Source organism: Leguminivora glycinivorella, chromosome 20, assembly GCF_023078275.1.
Source record: "Leguminivora glycinivorella isolate SPB_JAAS2020 chromosome 20, LegGlyc_1.1, whole genome shotgun sequence".
Lineage (NCBI taxonomy): Eukaryota > Metazoa > Arthropoda > Insecta > Lepidoptera > Tortricidae > Leguminivora > Leguminivora glycinivorella.
The window spans coordinates 13,537,884-13,559,004 of NC_062990.1; the positions used below are offsets into that span (position 1 = coordinate 13,537,884).

Consider the following 21,121-nt stretch of genomic DNA (forward strand, 5'->3'; position numbering starts at 1 on the left):
GACGTAATTCTATTTTTGAAAACGGACGGCTAGTCATTTTAAAACTAGTGGTAATGACCACTCGTTTTCAATTCTGTTAGTAGAATTTAAATCGTAATAGTGGAGATATTATTGAACGAATTTTACGAAATCGAATGGCTGAGATTCAAAAATCGGCCCCCTGGATATTAATATTTGTGGGTTGGTAATCAGAATAAGTATGAAAGTATGGTACGCAGCGGCAGAAAAAAATAAATTTGGCAAGTTGGCAATCATATGAGAATAAATTGAAGTGGAAACGCTACGTGGCTTTTCGAACGCCTGTCTTTGTGTGTGTCTGTCTGTGGCATTGTAGATCCCGAACTAATGAACCGATTTAGTTTTTTTTTGTCTGAAAGCTGAGTTAGTCAGGAGTGTTCTTAGCCATGTTTCATGAAAATCGGTTTACTAGGTCGCGGTCGGGGTTTTTTTTTTTTAATTTTGTTATTTTTTTGTTTTATATTTATTTATAATATTAGCTTCCATAGAAAATTTCAGCTGCCTAGGACTTCAGGTGGTCCCTAAATATTTTTCATCACACTTGCACTCTAAATAAGCTATTACATGCAGGCTGAGCGTGAGTTATAGAAAAAAATTACTCTCCCAAGGGAGTTATAAAATATCTACCATATCCAATTTATTTAAATCTTTTCACATATTTCTTATATTGCAAATCTGATGAAAAACATTGTAAGTAACTAGTGGCGTAACAATATTTCAAACTCGAGTCGCTCGTGGAAGTTGAATATTGTTATTAATAAGTGCTGGATTTTCATTTAAATGGTAGTAGGTTCATAAAAAGACGAATAACACACAAATAAAGTTATTTATTTATTTATTGAATGCTCGACTTAATAAATGAAGCAGTAGAATCCACCAGGCACTGAAAAAGAAATGTATTTTTAATAATATTTAATAAAAGTATATATTTTTTAATGATAATTGGGCTTAGGCACTGGTCCCATCGCGAGCTAGTAAGCTATGAGCTATCGGCTTCAAAAACGAACAAAAGATAAGCACTCCCGTGCAAATAAAAGAGACACGGCGATTTTGATAGCTCACCGCTGGGCGAGTAACTATAAACATCGCCGTGTCTCTTTTATTTACACGGGAGTGATTATCTTTTGTTCGTTTTTATAGCCGATAGCTCATAGCTTACTAGCTCGCGGTGGGACCAGTGCCTTACTCTTGGCCACTGACTATCCAAAGCCGTGGCCAAAGCAAAGACGTGGCCTGCGATGGAGTGAGCCCGCCCAGAAGATGCCTGTTCACACTAGATTTAAGGCAACCTTCACTTTATTCAGAAAATAATTACAACCTTCCTCATTTTCTCAAAGATTCAAAAACGTAGAGTTCGTGTTGAGGTTTAATGTCTACATATAGACCGCCAACCAAATATTGTCACTAGAAAAAGGCGGCAAATTTGAAAAATCGCGGGCTAGCAACACTAGTTTTGAAAATCGGTGGAAATTCGCGTGTCATTTGTATCTTATCTGTGGAAATCTCCGTCCTACCAAAAAGAGAAATAACTAGCACATATCCGTCCCTTTTTAATACATTATCTAATTCGTAAGGAAGGAGCGAGCCCCTTGAAAAAAAAATATCTGTGGCTATTCGACGTACATTGCTGGTTTTTGTTCGTTTCATAGGGATACCATACTTTAGTTTGATATACATTGCTACTGCCAAAATTTGGTTGACAGGCTATATTAGCTAGTTCGGCCGTAGTAACTTTCCTTAATTTCTCAAGGCTGATTGTTATACATGTGTTAGAAAATACTGTAAGGAAATAATAATCATAATTTCCTGATCATTTCCACCAAAAAATTAAAAAAAATCTTTTTTTGAAACTTCATATTTTTAATTCTGTTGGCCTCAGAAAACACAGTGGTTAATCTTTCGATGTCTCAAGTTACACTGTGTATTTAATATTTGCTCATGTACATACATTAATCACGCCTGTATCCCATAAAGGGGTAGGCAGAGCACATGAACTACGAAGTTTCAGTGCCAGTCTTGGCAAAAAGCGGTTGAAAGAAATCCAAATTGTGTCATTGCAGTGACAGGTTGCCAGCCTCTCGCCTATTACATTAAAAATATATATTTATAAGAACAACAAATAGGTCAACATTTACATATGAAAACACAAGAAATTATATCCCCTATTTATCCTATCCTCGCCCATTTGCTCATGTAAATTAATTATTTCTACAGCTTGTTTATATTAAGGGTTAAATTGAGTAAGGGTTAAAGCGAGACACTGGCAACCTGTCACTGCAATGTCACAATTTACGTTTTCTTGCAACTCCTTTTTTGCCAAGAGTGGCACTGAAACTTACTGTTTACCCTTTAAGGGATTGAGGCGTGATTGTATGGCCGCCTTAACATCTGTGAGTTTTACCGCTTACGTAAGCGACTTATGCAAAATTTTCAAATGTAAATGGTTTTTATAAGCAGCTTACGGTAAGTTTTGACTACTTTCGTAAGCTGAAAACTTTCAAGTGTAAATGGGTACGAGTTTGCTTATATGGAAGCGACTCACAGCAAGTTTTGGACTTACGAATAAGTAACAAGGGCGGTAGTTTTTTTTCTTCTCAACTTTGGTTGCTTGCAACAATGTAAACTTCCAGTAGGTTGAAAATCACAAAACTTCCGTAAGCTTTTCATTAGTGTAAATGGATCCATAGGTTGCTGCAGGTGTAATTGTGGCTGTATATGGTTGGTTTTAGTGTCACGCGGACCGATCCGGACTGGACTAATAATGTTTTAAGTTCAGCGGGCGTAGCACACTACTTGGATAAACTTTATCGCAACAGTGCGTCCCTACCGCACTTACAAATAGTGCGAAAAGGACGGCCTGACGTTATATCCTTTATCAAGCGACCGTGCTTGCCTGCAGACAACATCATCATACAAATTGGTCGTGCGGATAATTTCCCCGCGGTCAGTCCGCGTGAAATCAGGCCTAAGGCGTGATTGTATGTATGTCTGTAGGTACCTCAGTCCTCAGAGAGCCTTCTCCTGACTAAGGCAGTACTGTCTACTGCGGGGTGTAAACAGACACATCTTTTTCTTGGAGCCGTATCCGAGTCCATTTCCTTGCATCTTTTGTGGTCCGCTGTCGCTGTCGTCTGTCGATGTCGATTCGTCGTCAACGGCCTGAACGTAAAATTTATATTAAGACGCTACAGGAGCGAAAATGCTGAAATGGAAAGGAACCTCCTTTTCATTTAGGGAATTCTAGTTTAATATACTAGTGTTATTAACTAGATTTACGAAAAAAAATGTCCTGTGAGAACAACTCAGTAAAAAGATATTGCGAAAAAAATCTTTAAAATCGAGTCACCACTCTCGACTGTCCTTCTTCAAAACTTAATTATTCGTAACGAAATTTGAGAATCTGTATAACAATGAAATAATCTGTGTCGGACTTTATCCTCCCTGGTTTTTGAAGCTAAAGCAATATTTTTTTCAACACAGATTATCATTATTTTCATCTCTGTCGGACCGTTTTTCTTTTTTCGGTATTCTTATTTTTAAAGGCACTTCAAAATTTTGTAAAAACTGCCTAATTGATTATGCCGCAAAAAAGGTGTGATGTTCCAAATTTATAACGATTAGCTAAAAAAACTAAACAGTCTGACACAGACAATTTCATTGTTATTCAGATTCTCATATTTCGTTAGGAAAATTAAGTTTTGGAGGAGGAAACAGTGGAGAGCGGTACCTCTATTTTAAAGATTATTTCGCAATTTCTAGTCGGGAACACGAGTATATTTAACTAAAATTCCCAGATCGAAAGAGGGGGCTCCTTTCCATTTCAGCAATTTTGCTCCTATAAAAAAAATGTTTATTAAAAACTTCCTTCCTCTGATTTAAAAAAGTCAAGTATCGTAACATGTTTATCTATTACCTGCTCCTGATTGCCGTCCATTGGATATTCCTAAAGAAAAAAATTGTATATTTTTATAATGTTTGGAATGTAAATGAATTTTGTTAAGCCGCTTTAGTTTCTAAGCGAAATTTTATAAAAATAATATATTTTTAAGTAGAGCCTACCTGTAACTAAAAGAAAAATATTTATTTAGTTAAATTACTGTAACATATGGCATACCGGTATCATTAAAAATACATAATATAAAGGGACTGGAGTTATTTGTTTCAATATTTTGGGGGATGAGCTCTTGTGGTTGAAATAATTGTGCCCCCCTTCCAATTTTTGGGCTGTGAGCTCATAAAAGAAATAAATGTCAGACAAACTTTCTTCGTAGAGTTTTTACGAAAACTAACTTCTTATGCATACTTCCTCTGAAAATTATTTTGAAATCAGCAGAACCATTGATAAATAAAAACAAATATAACTATTTTATTTAGTACTTAAAGCTACTCAATATACTTATGACTCGCACTCAGTTTTTAATTCATATTAATTGTGGTTAAAAAAAATGACAAGGTAGGTACCTCAACAACGTCTTCGTCTGTCTAAAATGTAAAAATTTTTTTTTTATTTTATTTAATCTCGCTTGTGGAGAAACTTTTACTAAATATAAGAGAATATAATGATAATATATACTTAATTTGTATAAGTACCTGTTCGTTGCCGTTGCCATCCTAATATTAAGCAAAAAAAATACGTTTTTTCAATGGTGAAAAATTGCGATTGACTAATATGGTACCTTCCACGATAAAAAAAACTCTTTGTTTAAAATTGAACGTATTGAAATATCAAAATCTCAATAATTTTATTTTCGCAAAAAAATTTACACAAACTTTTATCGCCGACTGTACTTTTTTTTCAACAGTCAATTGTTCTCTGAGACGTTTCTAAAATTCAACATTTCATTACAGAGTTCCTATGGCCTTTTTTCTGCTCCATCATCAGATTAGGTGCATGGTACCATAATTGTGACGTGATTTACATATGTGTGCAAAATTTCAGCACAATCAGAGACCGGGAAATGGGTCAAATCTAGCTTGCAACATGGACATTTTCGAAAAAAAGTTCAAAAACTTTTTTTTCTAAAATAGGTAAATTTAATGTTTTTCTACTCAGAATCACGAGCCCTTTTCATCCTAGTAGGTAAAAAAGCGTCCCAAATTAATTTTTTCCACTTCGTTACCTTTTTTCAAACACTTTGTACAGCGGTTACAAAGTGAAAATATGCAAAATAATAGAAAATTTTGGGACCATTTTTTGACCTAGATGGAAAGGGCTCGTGATTCTGAGTAGGAAAAATATAAAATTTACCGACCTTAGGAAAAATATTTTTGGTTTGGCATTTCTCGCGAAAATGCCCAGATTTCATTACATACAGACAAGGGGGTAGCTCGACAGGTGGGAGTAAATAAAAGCTTGTAAAAATGGAAAAATCTGGATTTTTCTAATTAAACTTATAGTGTACCTATATAAAATCAAAAATTACCTGGTCGTCGTCAGTGACCCCGATGACCTCACCGTCAATTTCTTCAGGGGTCAGAGGCTCCTTGAATGGAAGAAAAACAATAAATAAATTATTAATTATGCACTTACATAATAATAATTAGTCAACGCATGCGCTTATATGCGTTATATAATATCTATATGTCACCGTAAAATTGTAAAAACCGTTAGTTTATAATTTCACTAGCGAGATCATGAACTAACGAAATATTGTGACCCGTAACGTACAGTTCAAAATTTGACGGATTATTTTTACGTCAGATTATAATCTTACAAAGCGAAACCGTCAAATTGTAAACTGTCATGGCGTCGGAACGAAGCTAGCGCTGAAGCTAGCGCCGCTGCCAGCGCGCGTCTTTTGTTGTTAGTACAGATTATTTCGCACTCGAACACTCAATGAGGCACGTTTCTTTTGCACATACTTTTGTAATTTTTCGTGTAAATAGCTAGTTTTTAGGGTTCCGTAGTCAACTAGGAACCCTTATAGTTTCGCCATGTCTGTCTGTCCGTCCGTCCGTCCGTCCGTCCGTCCGCGGATAATCTCAGTAACCGTAAGCACTAGGAAGCTGAGATTTGGTACCAATATGTATATCAATCACGCCAACAAAGTGCAAAAATAAAAAATGGAAAAAAATGTTTTATTAGGGTACCCCCCCTACATGTAAAGTGGGGGCTGATATTTTTTTTCATTCCAACCCCAACGTGTTATATATTGTTGGATAGGTATTTAAAAATGAATAAGGGTTTGCTAAGATTGTTTTTTGATAATATTTATATTTTCGGAAATAATCGCTCATAAAGGAAAAAAAAGTGCGTCCTTCCCCCCTCTAACTTTTGAACCATATGTTTAAAAAATATGAAAAAAATCACAAAAGTAGAACTTTATAAAGACTTTCTAGGAATATTGTTTTGAACTTGATAGGTTCAGTAGTTTTTGAGAAAAATACGGAAAACTACGGAACCCTACACTGAGCGTGGCCCGACACGCTCTTGGCCGGTTTTTTTGTATATATTATTGTGTTTGTGTAAATAGATGTTACTCTACAGCCCCATACATATTTACGCGTTTCTTTCACCTTCGGAGGCCCGGCAGCTTACAACAGAAGAAAACTTAAATATTTCAGTAAGTAAATCAGAGAATAATACAGGGACTATCTCTTGTTATTTTTTAAAGATAGATGTATTACTGTGTCTGCGACTCCAACGTCGTCATCCGGATCCTTGAACGAAAGAAGAAAAAGATTATTTATTATAATATTGAAATAGATATCATACACGAAAGAAAAAATGACAAGGCCCACTGGTGGCCGAGCCGGGAATCGAACCCATCTTGTGGGTTTTCAGCTTACGCGGCTTGAGCTGAAGACTCGGGTTCAGTTCATGCAGTTTGGTTTTTTTTTTATAAATAATTATTGCAGTGGCACAATGTCCACCACGCAGGCAGAATACACGCTGAATCGCGATGAAAAACTAGAAATAATTGTTTGTGCTTTACCTGTTTTCCGTTTACTAGTTTTTTGATTTCCTGGAAAATACAAAGAAATATGCAGATATTAAATGAAAATATTTTAGAACATTTGTAACAAACAATAATAAAACTCACGTGGCATATTTTGTTGTTCTTATGCCACTATAGTTTTTGAGATTATTACGTAATATAATTTTTAATATTTATAATTACTTTAACATTCAGTACCTATATAGATATTATAGCTATCAATGCATATAAGACGTCAAATTAAATGAATTTACGCGTAGTGTTCGTTTCGTTTGACATAATCAGAGGTCGGGTCGGGTGTCATTGCTCGCAATCACATGGACATGACTCGAAAGTTTGATTAATTAATTAAATGATTGATGATATAGTAATAATGATAATTGATAAGATTTCAATGGTATACTAAAATACCTTTTTTATTTCCTTTTAGAAAAACAACGCAATCTATTTTTTGACATTGCAAAGCATTCAAGGTGAAATAGGAATCAGTTTGCAAGGAAAAATGGAAGCAGGACTTAAAAGAAATGCAGATTTAGAATCTGTCATCCAATACATAGAAGACAAAATAGACTCTTAATCCTATTTGCATGGATTTATTTCTATTAAAGTATTAATATTTGCTCGATTAACTTCAGTAGAGTGCGAACGGAGTTTTTCAGCTCATAAGTATATTTTGGACGTCAAAAGGAATAAACTTAGCACAGAAAATTTAGAAAAAAATGCCTTAAGGCAATTTAAGTTAAGTTTAAGTCCACCATTTGTACTTTTTTCAATTGTGCAATAAATAAATAAATAATAAAAAATATTGTTTATTTAGTTTAATAAATTTACACAATAAGAAGTCTGTGTTTTTATTTACAACGTATACAAATAAAATTACAGGTAACACATTCAATCAAACTTTTGAGTCATGTCCATGTTATTGCGAGCAATGACGCCCATTTGTCCGACCTTCGGACATAATGATTAAGATAGTATTTAAACCAACTCATTATTTTAAATATTACTGAAATAAATATTGAAGAAGCTTTGATCTTAATTTACATTATAACACAATATAATTATATAAGTATGTTTCTAATTTAATTACCTTCTTGGTGTCGTCACTTAATTTCTGAAATCATTTCGAATTAGTTTTACTTAATTTTTTATAGAACTAGTACTAGTAAAATGTAGTTCGAAATTTGCCAAACCACATTTTTTGTATTATATGCAAAATATATTTTTTTTTAAATAAATAACAACGAAATAATTATGTTCCAGTAATATAAATCTTACCTCTGTCACAACTTGCGCGACCTATTGATAAAAAAAAAAGGAATTACTCAAATATATTTTTAAACACTATTAAAATTATTTACCTTGAAAAATATGATTCAACGTTATATTTAGTCATATCATATTTATTATTTATTTAGTATTTTGTTATTATAATCATTATACAAAATATATGAATATTGAAACATTTAAAAGATACAAACCAGCTGTAAAAAACATATCCGTGAATACGTTTTGAGTATATACAATATTACAATACGAGTGTGGAAAAAAGTGAATTCGAAATGAGACATCTATTGGTAGGGTAGGTATATTAATTGAACACATTGATTTATAAAAAAAAACTTTTTTGCACTGTTTAGTCCGTATGATTATTAGAGATTTCTCTGTATCTTTAGGTATTTAAATAAGTATAAAAAAATACGCTCAAAAGGTTCCTTATAATAGGGGCCTATTTCTCAAAATTGAAAGTTACAAGTTACAAGCGGAACTCTCTTTCCAACTTGTCATATTCGATATTGACAACCACCTGTAAATAGTAACTTGTAACTTCGAGAAATGGGTCCCAGCTGTGGGTAAAAAAAAAAATTACATGATCAAATACCTCAGCGATAGATCCACTTGGTTTTTGTATTTGTTTGGAGAACCGATAAATGTTTGTAACAACCCGAAAATGTAGGTACTAACTAATTAAATGTCTAAAAGTACAGATTATATAAATTGTCTAAATTATAAATAAAAGCGTACCACTTTTGCTGCCATAGGTGCATTTTCTCTATCCTGAAAAAAAAAGCAAGAAATTAAAATGTAGTAGGTACTAAAGAAATTGTGGGAGTAGCATATGAAATACTTAAAAACTACAAAATAAATACAGTGAGCTAATTTGGATCCTAGGCTACTGTACTCTACCAACTTCTTCAGAATAAGGACCCAAGTAACAGCTAAGCCATATAAAGCACGGTGTCAATACATGGTTCTAAAGTGGCTTAGGTTGGCTTGGTACACTAAGTAGATCCCAAATTAAAATTGCTCAGTAGAATGCAAGCGGATGAGAAATAGGTATTCATTGAATTCATTCTCGTTCATTCTCATCCGCTTACATGTGTTGCGTACGTACACGGCGCGCACACATACATGCCTCGCGGCGTACGTTAGTTAGAAGAGTTACTACTGGTCTTATAATGTGTGGTATTATGGGTACACAGCTGGGCACCGTTAATCAAATAGTTAACTTCGATAATCGCTAATCCATTACTAAAAATGTTAACTTCGTGAATCATTAAAGCAATACATTCCGACACATTTAACGTAAGTTAAAGTTAATCGATAATCCGTCAACACGTGAAAAAAAAATGAATTTTATTGTAGGTATTTAAATAGTTGTATCAGTCAGTAATTAATAATGTATTATATTCAAAAAACTTAGGATTCACCGAATAAATGTTGGTAAAAGCAAACAAAGCCACGTGAACAATATTTCTTTAGGTAATATTTCGGGCTTTTAGTGATCGACACCGGTAAATCCTAAAATTTGCCGTACTTCGGGCTTTTATAGTAGCGTTTAGAACGTGTTTTTCGCAGCGTAGATATCGCCTGCCCTGCTGGATTAACGATTAACGTACTCGGAAAATATTCACGGAAGTTAACGAGTCCGTTAACAATTTTATAGTTAACTTAAAATTTAATCCGTCAATCGAAATGTTAACTTTGTTAATTAACGAGTTAATGCCCAGCTATGCTTATAATAACATAATAAGGTATTTACCAATGTTTTCATCATTTGATCATGAACATCTCCTGTCAACCTCATTGCTTCAACAGCAATACCCTGAAATTTATTTTTCAGTAATGTTATTGTTAGAGGGATAAAATTTGAATGTCAAGTTTGCTATCGTTAGAAAATACTCAATTTGAATATTACAAAACCACCTATTTATGTCCCATAGAGTTATTTGCTGTCCATACGAAAAAACGATCGCGTTTTTATTTTAATATGAATAGTTATTTATTTACATGAAGATAATACGTAAATAGTGATATAAAAAACTAAGCCTAAACTTAAAAGCTAGCTAATATCTAAAATAGGCCCTTGAAGTCCGTTTTATTTAGTTGGAACATCGTATTCGTCTTATAAAAAATATAAGAATACATTTTCTTAGACTAATAATAATAGTTTTACATACCTCGACCATCACTTGATTTAACTACAGACAAAAAAATATTTCAAAAATATTGTAAGATATTTATTTATAGAAAATATTACATATATTTAGTACATTGAGAGCCAAAAGCTTTATTGGTCAATTATTACCTTAATCAAAACTAGAGTGAGAATGCTTTAATAATACTTATTTATTTCATTCCGTTAAAAATAAACGAAAATTATTTACCAGCTGAAATGAAATTAGTTAATTATATGACATTAATAAAAAAAATAAGTTTTCTACTTTAATGGGATTGGAGACTGGAAAGAGATATGCTCATACCAATGTGCGCATTTGTAAATATATTTTTTTTTTTCAACTATATAATTATGTCTACGAATGATACCACAAATATGTGCATTAATAAATCAGTAAATTAGTAATTAATACCTTTGATTCTCCTTTGCTTAAATGTTTCTGTAAAATAAACAAATTAATAGTTATTATCTACCGAAGCAATTATAATGAATGAATGAATGTTTTTTATTTCGCATGGACACATATATGTTATTAGTAGGACTTACAAACTAAGGCCGCATTTTATAAAAAAAGCAAGTGTGCAACGGACTCGCCCACCGATGGTTCAGTTCCAATTTTCAATAAAATTTACTTCAGTTACTTACATATCTAACTTTGAAGACTTGAATTGAAGTTAACTAATAAGCATTATTTCGTACAGCGGCAACTCGCACTTGGCCGGTTGATTTTTTAAATTGATATAGCAATTCAAGAGTTAATTATAATTTTAAAAAATACAAATTTTGATATCTGTGAAGTAAGCTAATTTATAATTGTATTTATCTACCATAAAATATAATAAAACATAAATATAGCAAAAAAAAATACTTACGGTATCTAAATTGTCACCAATCGCACCAAGTTTTTTAACGACTTTGTGTATTTTTTCGTCCTAAAATAAAAGTAAAATAATTTGTTAATTCGAGATTTGCATAAAACGAGTCTTGGACTTCCAAAAAAGCATGTTAACAGAAACTCTATTAAAAAGGAATTGTAGCTTTTAATTCCCAGTTCTAAAGTAACAGTATTTTGGATATATAAAATTGTGATTTTCGAAATCATGCAGGTATAGTATGTTTTCAAACATACATATCTAATTTAAAAGGTACTTTTTCATAATAGTTAAATAAAAAAAAAGCTTCAGTCGATTCCTCCAAATTTCCGTAATCTTTATTATATACTTACACATTTTTGTTTAATTTTTTTGACGTCCTGGAATATTGTAATGTTATTAATATTGTGTAGTTCAAAATAGAACACGCATTTGTTAAATACAAAGTTCTTATATCGATAAACTCAGCTATCATTTTTAATGATAGTTGAGTTTATCGATATAGGAACTCCCTACTTGTCAAATGGGTGCATCAACTTTTTCTTGCCTGTTATTGCCACGGTTACGGTCTCCTGAGTCACGCCGGTTTTATGCAAAATTATGCTACTTAAATTATGCAAGCACGCATTTAGTACATGTTTGTAGGTGGCAAATTAAGGAAAGGGCTTGTTAACACCAGAAAATGCATGTTTTTCTTATATCTTTATTTATTTGGAAATATTTATAGAAAATATTTAAAAAAAAAACAGTGTACTTTAATGAAAAAGAATATATGTTAACTCACCGCCTGAAAAAATTAATTACATAATAGTTATTTGTTTTACAACACAATGTGTTGTTTAACAGAACGTGCCGATATTGATACCCGAGCAAGCGAAAGATACCTATATTGTGTAGTGGAATCTTGAGCGTGGCGAGGGTTTGAAGGCACGAAGGTTAAACAAACTTTGCCACCAATTAAAAAAAAAATGTTCATCACACCATGAACAAAATAAAATTATAAAACATCAAAGTAAATAAATTTCATCAAATTATTCAATATTTGTGATTACTTTGCACAGTTGTAGATAAAAAAATGTTGCTGTCACATTTACTATTAAATTTTTTTGTAAAACAATAAAAACATGATTTTGTGATCCAGTGCACGCTTGTACTCAAGAAATTTAAATTTAAATATTAAAGTAAATAAACAATAGTATACTATACGTACAGCCATCTGTAATTAATATAATACTTTATATTTATTAGTCTATATTTATTTACGTCAACGTAAAATAGCATGATACATTTCAGAACACTAAAAAAACCGGCATAATGACATCCTTATTTTCTTCTATTTTTTTTATAACACAAACCTCACCTTTTTCTGAGTTTTTGCAAAAGTTTTTTGGCTTGCTGCAAAAAAATTTAAATAGCATTTTTTATTATTATCGTTTTTTAATTTTTTGTTGTGTGCTGGACCGTTCTGGGCGATGTCGATGTTTAATCATTTTTCTCAACACAAAATGTTTTCTATAAAAACTATCAAGCTGAAGTTTATAAATTATACATAACATTTTAACTACTCAGATCATCAGTTCAATTGGAAAAAAATGGAATCCTTGAAATCAAAAATAAAATAATTTTAGAACAAAACGGGACTTAATCGCGTAAACACTTACATTTATATTAGGCCCGACGTTTCGAACATCACATTATGTTCGTGGTCACGGGTAGACTGGCGAGGAATTGCATCAACATCTTCTAGCCGCGCGAGTTTCTCGAACTACCCGCACTTGTTCTTGATTATTCACTTTTGCGCTAGGGTTGTCACTTTGCCTACACACAACACTCACGACATCAGCCGGTGTGCCGGTGTGTGGCGGCCTAGCGCAAAAGTGAATAATCAAGAACAAGTGCGGGTAGTTCGAGAAACTCGCGCGGCTAGAAGATGTTGATGCAATTCCTCGCCAGTCTACCCGTGACCACGAACATAATGTGATGTTCGAAACGTCGGGCCTAATATAAATGTAAGTGTTTACGCGATTAAGTCCCGTTTTGTTCTAAAATTATGAGTGCAAATCGTGTTAGTCTAAATCAATATAAAAATAAAATATTTGTGTTTCGTTGTCAGCGTGCAGCTTATACCATTTTTTAATAAGTTTTATCAAATACATATTATAACTCCGTATAAACAGATAAGTCTAAGAGAAAACAACTAAGCTACCTCGGAACTATCAAGAGAAATGTACGGTCACCTAGATGGCGTTAAACATTTGGTTGATTCTCAGATAGGTGACGATGATATTAATATTTGTCAATTTTTTATCATTAAGTTCAACATGTCAAGTTAAGAATACGGGCCATATGGTCAAAACTGAGTTTCAAAGTTTTTAATCTGTGTCAAGGAATATCAGTTTTTGCACTGTGATTACACATTTTACTTTGATAGTAATTCTGTATAATATACTCGATAATTAATTTGTTTTATTTATAAATACCACGGCAGTATCCTTTGCTTCTTTCACGGTCTGAAAACAGAGAAAAAACAGGATTATTTATTTCTTTAATTTTTATTTTATTTAAGTTCAAATCGGGACGGCGTACAACTAAAAGTCATAAATAGTTAAGGATATGATAGTATTTTTTAAATTCATTACATTACACAGTTTAGTAACTATGTATGTATTTCATAATTTAAAAAAAAAACTGTTTTATTCAAATTGAATTTGTCCTTCTACTATTTTATTTAATTTTTATTTTATCGCAGCACTTTCAGAAATTGACGACTCAAACGCATAGATATTTTACCTTATTATTTTTAGATCCTGTCAAAAGTTGTGGTTGTTTCTGTAAAAAAAAATAATGTTACTCATCGAGAACATAATAAATATTATTTATATTTCTGTTAAGTATTTTTAAAGGTGGTTGAAATTTTGTTTTAATTTCCATTAATTGAATTTTAAATTTATGGTCGTAGGTTGTTAATTGTTTAACATGTAAATATTGACGGCTTGATTCATTTTGGTAAGAAGTTAGCATTCTTATTAGTTTGTGACCTAATTAATTTATTGAAGCGATTATTTAAACTTCAAACTCAACATTTTTCAGGTCTGTAAGTCTTTGGGAAACTGACGCACCGTTATAAGCTATATCACGCGACCATGCTTACCCGCCTGAACTCATTTTGAGACGGTTGACGGGAGCACGCACAAAGTTATAACGAGTGGTGCAAAACAGGGGTAACCTTTACCAAGCAGTGGGACATATAAACTATTAAAATAAAAAGTTCATACCGCCAACTGTAAACAAAATAAATAAAATTTAATACGATATCAAGTAAAAAACATAGCGTAAGCAAAGGAAGAGTAGGTACCTATGTTACCTTAAAAAAAACGGACATTTGGTACACATACAATACACTGGAAATTGGAAACAAATACAGATTTTTACGTATATGAAAGAAATATATATTCATATAAGAAATATAAAATATACAATATATGATGTTTATGATCAAGCGGCAGTTAGATTTAAAATTTTTTTTTGCTGGGCGCGTAAAAGATTTCCGAGGGTCGAGCGTGGTTTCCGTAGCTCAAGTCAATTGGTTAAAAGCTGTGCATTGTTTGCAGTGGATGCGGGTTCAAATCTCGCCGAAAGCTATTTTTTTAATATGTGAATTCAGTTATTGTGGTATTATACATACTTGACGTTTGGCACATACACCGACAAAATTTTTGGGGTATTTGTGATGTCATTTCCTTTCATTTTGTCCTTGGAACCTAGCTTCTAGGAGAAACGGTTCTGGAGGTACGTTTTTTTTTTCCTAAATCATCCAAAATGTGATATTCGAAGCGTACTTTTTTTGTAGTGTTTTAATACATAATAGTGCTAACTTACATCATCGATCTGCTTCTTCACTGCTGAGAGGGTTTGGAAAACTATTTGATTGATGGTTCCGTCGGCTTTTTCTTCTCTTGCTTTAAATTCCTGGAAACAAACAATCTCTATGTCCACACCTTATAAAACAAAGTCCCCCTCCGCCTCTGTGTGTGCGTGTGTTTGCTATAAACTCAAAAATCCTGAGCGAGTTTTCATGCGGTTTTCATATATAAATACAGTGATTCATAAGGAGGGTTTAGGTATATAATTTGTTGAGATTTTGTTTGAATTGTTTGAAATATGACGATATTTCCTCGATGACGAAATCGGTCAAAATTCCGATGGCTGAGAGCATTAATCGAAAAAGCTGCTCAAACCGTTTGAGGTATATCAAAACAATGTACACAAATAATTGATTTGTTTATAATTTGGATGTTTAGATTATTGCAATCCGATAAGAAATCTGAATTCAAAAGTTTATTATTTTTTGCTTTTTAGTTTCTCCGTGTTTTGTAACGCGCTTATTTTTGAAGGCGGTTTTTTAGCTATTTGTATGTACATGGCTTAGACAAATTTATTTTATGGTATACGATAGACATTTTACAACACGAAATAAAATCAAAACAATTAACTACAGTAACAAGAGTAGGTACGCTTATGGATTTAGTCTGAGATTTTGGAGTGTTCACTGAGAAGTTTAAAAAAAAACGACGAATCAAGTTTTGTCCAAGACATTTATAGATAAAGAATGCTCTGTTGTGTTTTAACCCTTAGATTATGATAGATTTTGAAATGTGACGTCACGAAACTTAGGACACCTCCCTCCCCCTTGTCACACATTGTCACACTTCGTCGACCCCCTCCCTCCCCCTTAATGTGTGACGTAATTAATGGATGATCCCTTACCACTAAAACGTTAGGGACATAATTCTTTTACTTTTAATTCTAATGACTGGCTTTTTCATTGTAGTGAAATAGGAAAAAATACTCACAAACTGTAAAGAGCAAGGAATGCATTAATTTATTTCAGTTGTTATAATATTCAAATTTGGGCATTTAAATGAAAAAATATATATATATATATATATGTATATATATACTAACTATCTAATAATAATAATACAAATGGCGCTTATTAAATTAGATGTCAATTAAAATAGGTAGGTTTTTTTTTATTTATCACATCAAAAAAATCTTGTTGTAAAGCTACCTTTACTTATACTAAAACTGACTTTCATATTAACCATATTTTTTTTAAATATAGATACATAATCGGTTTAACGCACAAAACAGGTTTTTCTAAAAATATAAAAAAGTCACTTACCCGCTGTAAATTGTGGTAAAATAAATTTATTGCTTCTTTTAGTGTTATTAAATATCGCACCCTTGCGGATGTAAATCGTACTTCAAATTAGTACAAGATTTTAAGCAAAAATTCTTCTTTCAAATAAAGTGAATACTGTCTAAATCGGTTAACATTATAAAGTATAATCCCGGAAAAACCAACATACTACTTATACAGGTAGCAAAAATTAGTTAGCTAATTCACCGAGAGATGGTGCTCCGCGCTATACACAATAATGGTCATTAGTTGTATACTTCTAGTGAAGTTATTTAGAGTTAAATGAAATTAAAAGAGTTAAAGTGTGGTAGGAAACCCTCGGTGACTGGTCGTTGAGTTGGTTGGTTTTAAACTTTATTTTTATTGTAGGAGTGGGACTCCCCCCACTTAACCCCTCAATGGCTTTCCAGGCTAGGGGATAGCATAATGCGTTTATACCACTCCGAAAAAGAACAGGACTTACTCGTTCAGGACCATTACGTTGGGCCTGCGTAAGCGCAGCTAAAAAACACAGAAACAAACTGACACGCATGTTGTCAAAAGATTTCATCTAAAAATTTCACCCTGGCACTTATATACAATGGCAAATTTAATTGAATATGTCAAATTTTACACCTAATAATCAATTGCTTATACAATTTTCAAGGTTAATGAGCGATAGCTAGGCATTTGTTAATTAGTATGAGGTAGTTCATTATGTAGGAGAAGAGGAATTTCATATTTGTAAGGAAGGTACATTCAGAATCAAAAGTACCGGACCAAACAACGTTTCAGAAGTACCAACTGCTAAACAAAAAAGAGATGAGTGATACAAAAAATGAAAGTGAAAATGAAATAAATGTTTATTCAAAACTAAAACTTTAAACTAAATTTTAACTTCTGCTAAACCAGAGTACGGTTTGTTGGCAAGATATTTCTGTTCGCGATTTGTACATAATTTAGATAAGTTATTCAGGATCTCAGATACTTTTGGTGCAGTGTATAATAATTATGATTACTACTACTGATGCTGACTGTACCTAGGTAATTTAGGCTACCAAAAATATTATCTGTAAACTGAAATAAGTGTCATATATAAGCCTGACAAGTTTTTATTTGACCCTCGACAGGTTGCGGATTTTCAGCTGAACTAATTTCTTTTGCTGTCAAGGATTATTATTTGACACCTGTCGTCGAAAGTCATCGAATCTCAGTGATATAAATACATTATACACACATGCATACAATCACGCCTGTTTCCCATATAGGGGTTGTCAGAGCACATGAAACTGCTAAAGTTACAGTGCCAGCCTTGGCAAATAAGAGGTTGAAAGAAAACAAAATTATTACATTGCAGTCAGTAAATGAAAGTAAATATTTAATTTTTCTAACGGTTTCGTCGCAATTATGTCTAAAATACTCGTGATAAGTTACGTACAACAAAAAAGATGAAGGATTTCACAGCACTTCGATAACAATGTTCTGAAATCGGTTGTTGACATCCCTGGTACTGACAGGTTTATAGTGCGGTTCTCTTGTATTGAGTTGTTGTAGTTTTTGTCCTTACACGTATTTAAGGTATTTGTAGCAAAAAGAACACAAACATCAACGACTTCGATTAAGTCACAAGATTCATGTTGATTTTAGACTGTGCGGAAAGAAGTAGCGAGTCTTAAAACCTTGCTTATTAAATTTTGATTCCCAAAAACCATTTTCTATAAATATCAACGGATAACTAGTACACGCTGTCCCCATTACATATGACGTCCGCACATTATTGCCATATGAAAGCGGTTTGTAGCGACAGTCTTTCAGGGTCAAATTAATAAAATCTTGTCAGGATATTACATTACGTTTTCGAATGAAATTTAGACCAAATTAATCAAAAAAATAAATAAATTTAGACAAGGACAGGAATTTTTAATTAAATAGGTCGTAAAAAGACGAATAACCCATAAGCAACATTATTTATTTATTTATTGAACGCTCGACTTAATAAATGTAGCAGTAGACTTCATCAGGCGCTGAAAAAAATAAAAGTAGTTTTAATAAAAGTAAAAAAAGACTTTACAAATAAAATATTAACACATTCTAGAAAAGTAATAAACTAAAGTATGCTCAAATTTGTTCATATCGATAGTTTTAAAAAGGTTGAATTAGGAAATATCGATAAATTTGCCTCGAGTGGCGCTACTTTAGCCTTACTTCAAATTATCTTACTTAGGGCCATACATCAACGAAACCTCAGTTCTCAGAGAGCCTTTTCTTGACTAAGGCAGTACTGTCTACTGCGGGGTGTAAACAGACACATCTTTTTCTTGGAGCCGTATCCGAGTCCATTTCCTTGCATCTTTTGTGGCCCGTCGTCATCGGTCAATGTCGATTCGCCGTCAACGGCCTTTGGAATGTAAAATTTATATTAAAAAAGCGAGCGAAGATAAAAAAACACTTCCTCCGTCAGTGTATAAAAAAATGCAGGGTGTGATTTTTATAACAGGCAATTTTAATGTTAATATGCTATGTAAAAAAAGATTAAAACATCAAATTTAATAATTTAGTTCAATTTTTAACCACTATCTTTAAGTCTTAAAAACGCTAACGCCTGAGCACATGCCGCCACTTGGCGGTGATGTCACGCGCGGGGCAAGTTGACTGAGATTTGACATAAACAAACAGTCCGTTGCTCGGGCGACTCAGGTCTGATAGCCCGCTACCGGACGGCCTCGCCCCGCGTCATGAACGTGAAGTAATTACCTCCTTATATGTTGCCTGTTATGATAATTACTCGCTGTATGTTTTAAAAGTATGCCTTAAAGTAAAGATAAATAGTCGTTTAGAATGCCAGACACTACAATGATTCAAATTAATTTACAGGGGCGTTAGCATTTGCAACTTACCTTTTGTGATGTTATGTGTGTAAATAATTCTCTGTTGTTGATCTGTATTTGTGTGTCTTTTTTTTGTATTATTTTGCCATGAATAAAAATATTTCTATTAGTCTTATATTGACCGGGATATAGACCGTGATTACCTTTTTGATTTTTGTCGAGCTCCCGATAAATCGTGAAAATAACCGTGAATCATTCAAAACTCTTAATATTTCTATTTGTATTTCAATTATCACATTTCGCAACTATTCATTGAAAAAAGTGTATGACACATGGGCGAATAGGTAATTTGCAATTCGTGGCGATTTAAAATATTCTTGGTAATTTTTCGCAGTTGTATTATATCGTGATATACTATTTACCTGCTCTTGATTGTCATCCATTGGCTGTATATAAAAATATTAATTATACATCTATCGAATATATGTCATTATATCTATAAAATTCATCTACTACGCAGTTTTTTTTGTCTGATTTACAAAATATATGTTGAGATTGGGTTTATACAAATGTCATCGTGATAATTGATAGTAATATATATTAGATAAATGAAAACTTACTGGATATGGCTGAATAAGTCATATAACAAGTTTACTAAATTTAAAAACGGAATCCCAATAGATTCGACGTCCGTCTGTCTGTTTGGCTGTCCGTATGTTATAACCATTTTACTCGACCACTATGAATAGAAAATATGTATGTATACTTTGATAAAATTCTTAAATTTCTTATTTGGTAAACTGCTTTAGTTTAGAAGCAAAATGAAAAAAAAATCCCTTATTTGTAACTACAAGAAATAAATAATCTACTACTTAAATTTATCAAATGGTACACAAACCGATTTTTTTAAATAATTTATAGGTACTTAAGTAATTTTTTTGATTTTGCAAAAACTTTGGGAAAAAAATCTCTCAAAACTGTGCCCCCCTCCATCTAACTTTTGAACCGCGCGATCAAAACACATGAAAAATATCAGAACATGTATCTATAATACTAAATACGAAAGCTAACATTTTTTAAATACTTTTGAAAATAATTGTTTTGAATATGATGGACAGAGCAAAAAGCTAAAAACTCAAATATTAATTACATGTACTTAATATTTAAGTTTAAGTATATATCTTATAAAGGTCTATAGCTCAGGTATTCTCTCATAAGTGGCCCTATACGAACTTAATCATTTTTATGCCAATAAATAAAATAATAGACAAAACGTACCTACCTCAATAGTGTCTGCGTCTGTCTAAAATGTAAATTTTTGATTTATTTTTTATGTATCCGAAAGCTTTTAACAATATAAAATAATAATCTATAATGCTGAGGATAAGTAATTAATTAATTTGTACCTGTTCGTAACCGTTGCCACCCTGAAATTAAATAAAAAAAATTAAAACAGTGTTTTATCTTTAACATAATGGAAGATATATATTCATTTTGTTTCGTGTCACTATTCATAAAAATCAACAAATACGGGGTCATTAATCATTATATTTAACTAGTACTTGTACGAAAGTATGTATTTTTTTGCTTGACGACCGATCTGGCCCTGTCTGTTAAGCGGTCCTGGGTTCCAATCCCGTTAAGGCCATTTATTTGTGTCTTGAACTCTTCAATCTACTTATTTAAAACAAAATTAATTACTTTTTCTTCGCTAGCGCCTGCACCTGCATCCTCTTCCTTGAGGGGAGAAAAAAAAAACATATTAATTACGAATTTGTAATTATTGATCAACACGTGCGCATATAATATATGCATTATATAAA

General features: G+C 32.4%; 1 protein-coding gene across 1 annotated transcript; it reads right to left on the minus strand.

Annotated features, from left to right (window-relative positions):
* Positions 1-836: 836 nt before the first annotated feature.
* Positions 837-17,041, minus strand: LOC125236945. The gene is made up of 25 exons (XM_048143864.1): positions 16,955-17,041; positions 16,474-16,476; positions 16,142-16,144; positions 15,168-15,257; positions 12,499-12,504; positions 12,073-12,075; positions 11,642-11,668; positions 11,289-11,348; positions 10,829-10,855; positions 10,625-10,627; positions 10,418-10,438; positions 10,000-10,062; positions 8,982-9,014; positions 8,438-8,440; positions 8,235-8,255; positions 8,047-8,070; positions 6,954-6,983; positions 6,646-6,678; positions 5,442-5,501; positions 4,609-4,629; positions 4,480-4,500; positions 4,078-4,083; positions 3,932-3,961; positions 3,017-3,177; positions 837-901 (listed from the first exon to the last, which is right to left on the minus strand). The coding sequence occupies exons 1-24, from the start codon at positions 17,039-17,041 to the stop codon at positions 3,025-3,027; spliced, it is 828 nt and encodes a 275-aa protein (XP_047999821.1). The 3' UTR covers positions 837-901; positions 3,017-3,024.
* Between the last annotated feature and the right edge of the window lie 4,080 nt (positions 17,042-21,121).

Coding starts and splice junctions, on each gene's coding strand:
- LOC125236945 (XM_048143864.1), bottom strand. CDS start 17,041: ATGAAATCTTTTGACAACATGCGTGTCAGTTTGTTTCTGTGTTTTTTA. Junction 11,349..11,641: donor AAAAAATTAAACAAAAATGT/GTAAGTATATAA, acceptor CTTTTATTTTAG/GACGAAAAAATACACAAAGT. Junction 3,178..3,931: donor TGGACGGCAATCAGGAGCAG/GTAATAGATAAA, acceptor TTTTACGTTCAG/GCCGTTGACGACGAATCGAC.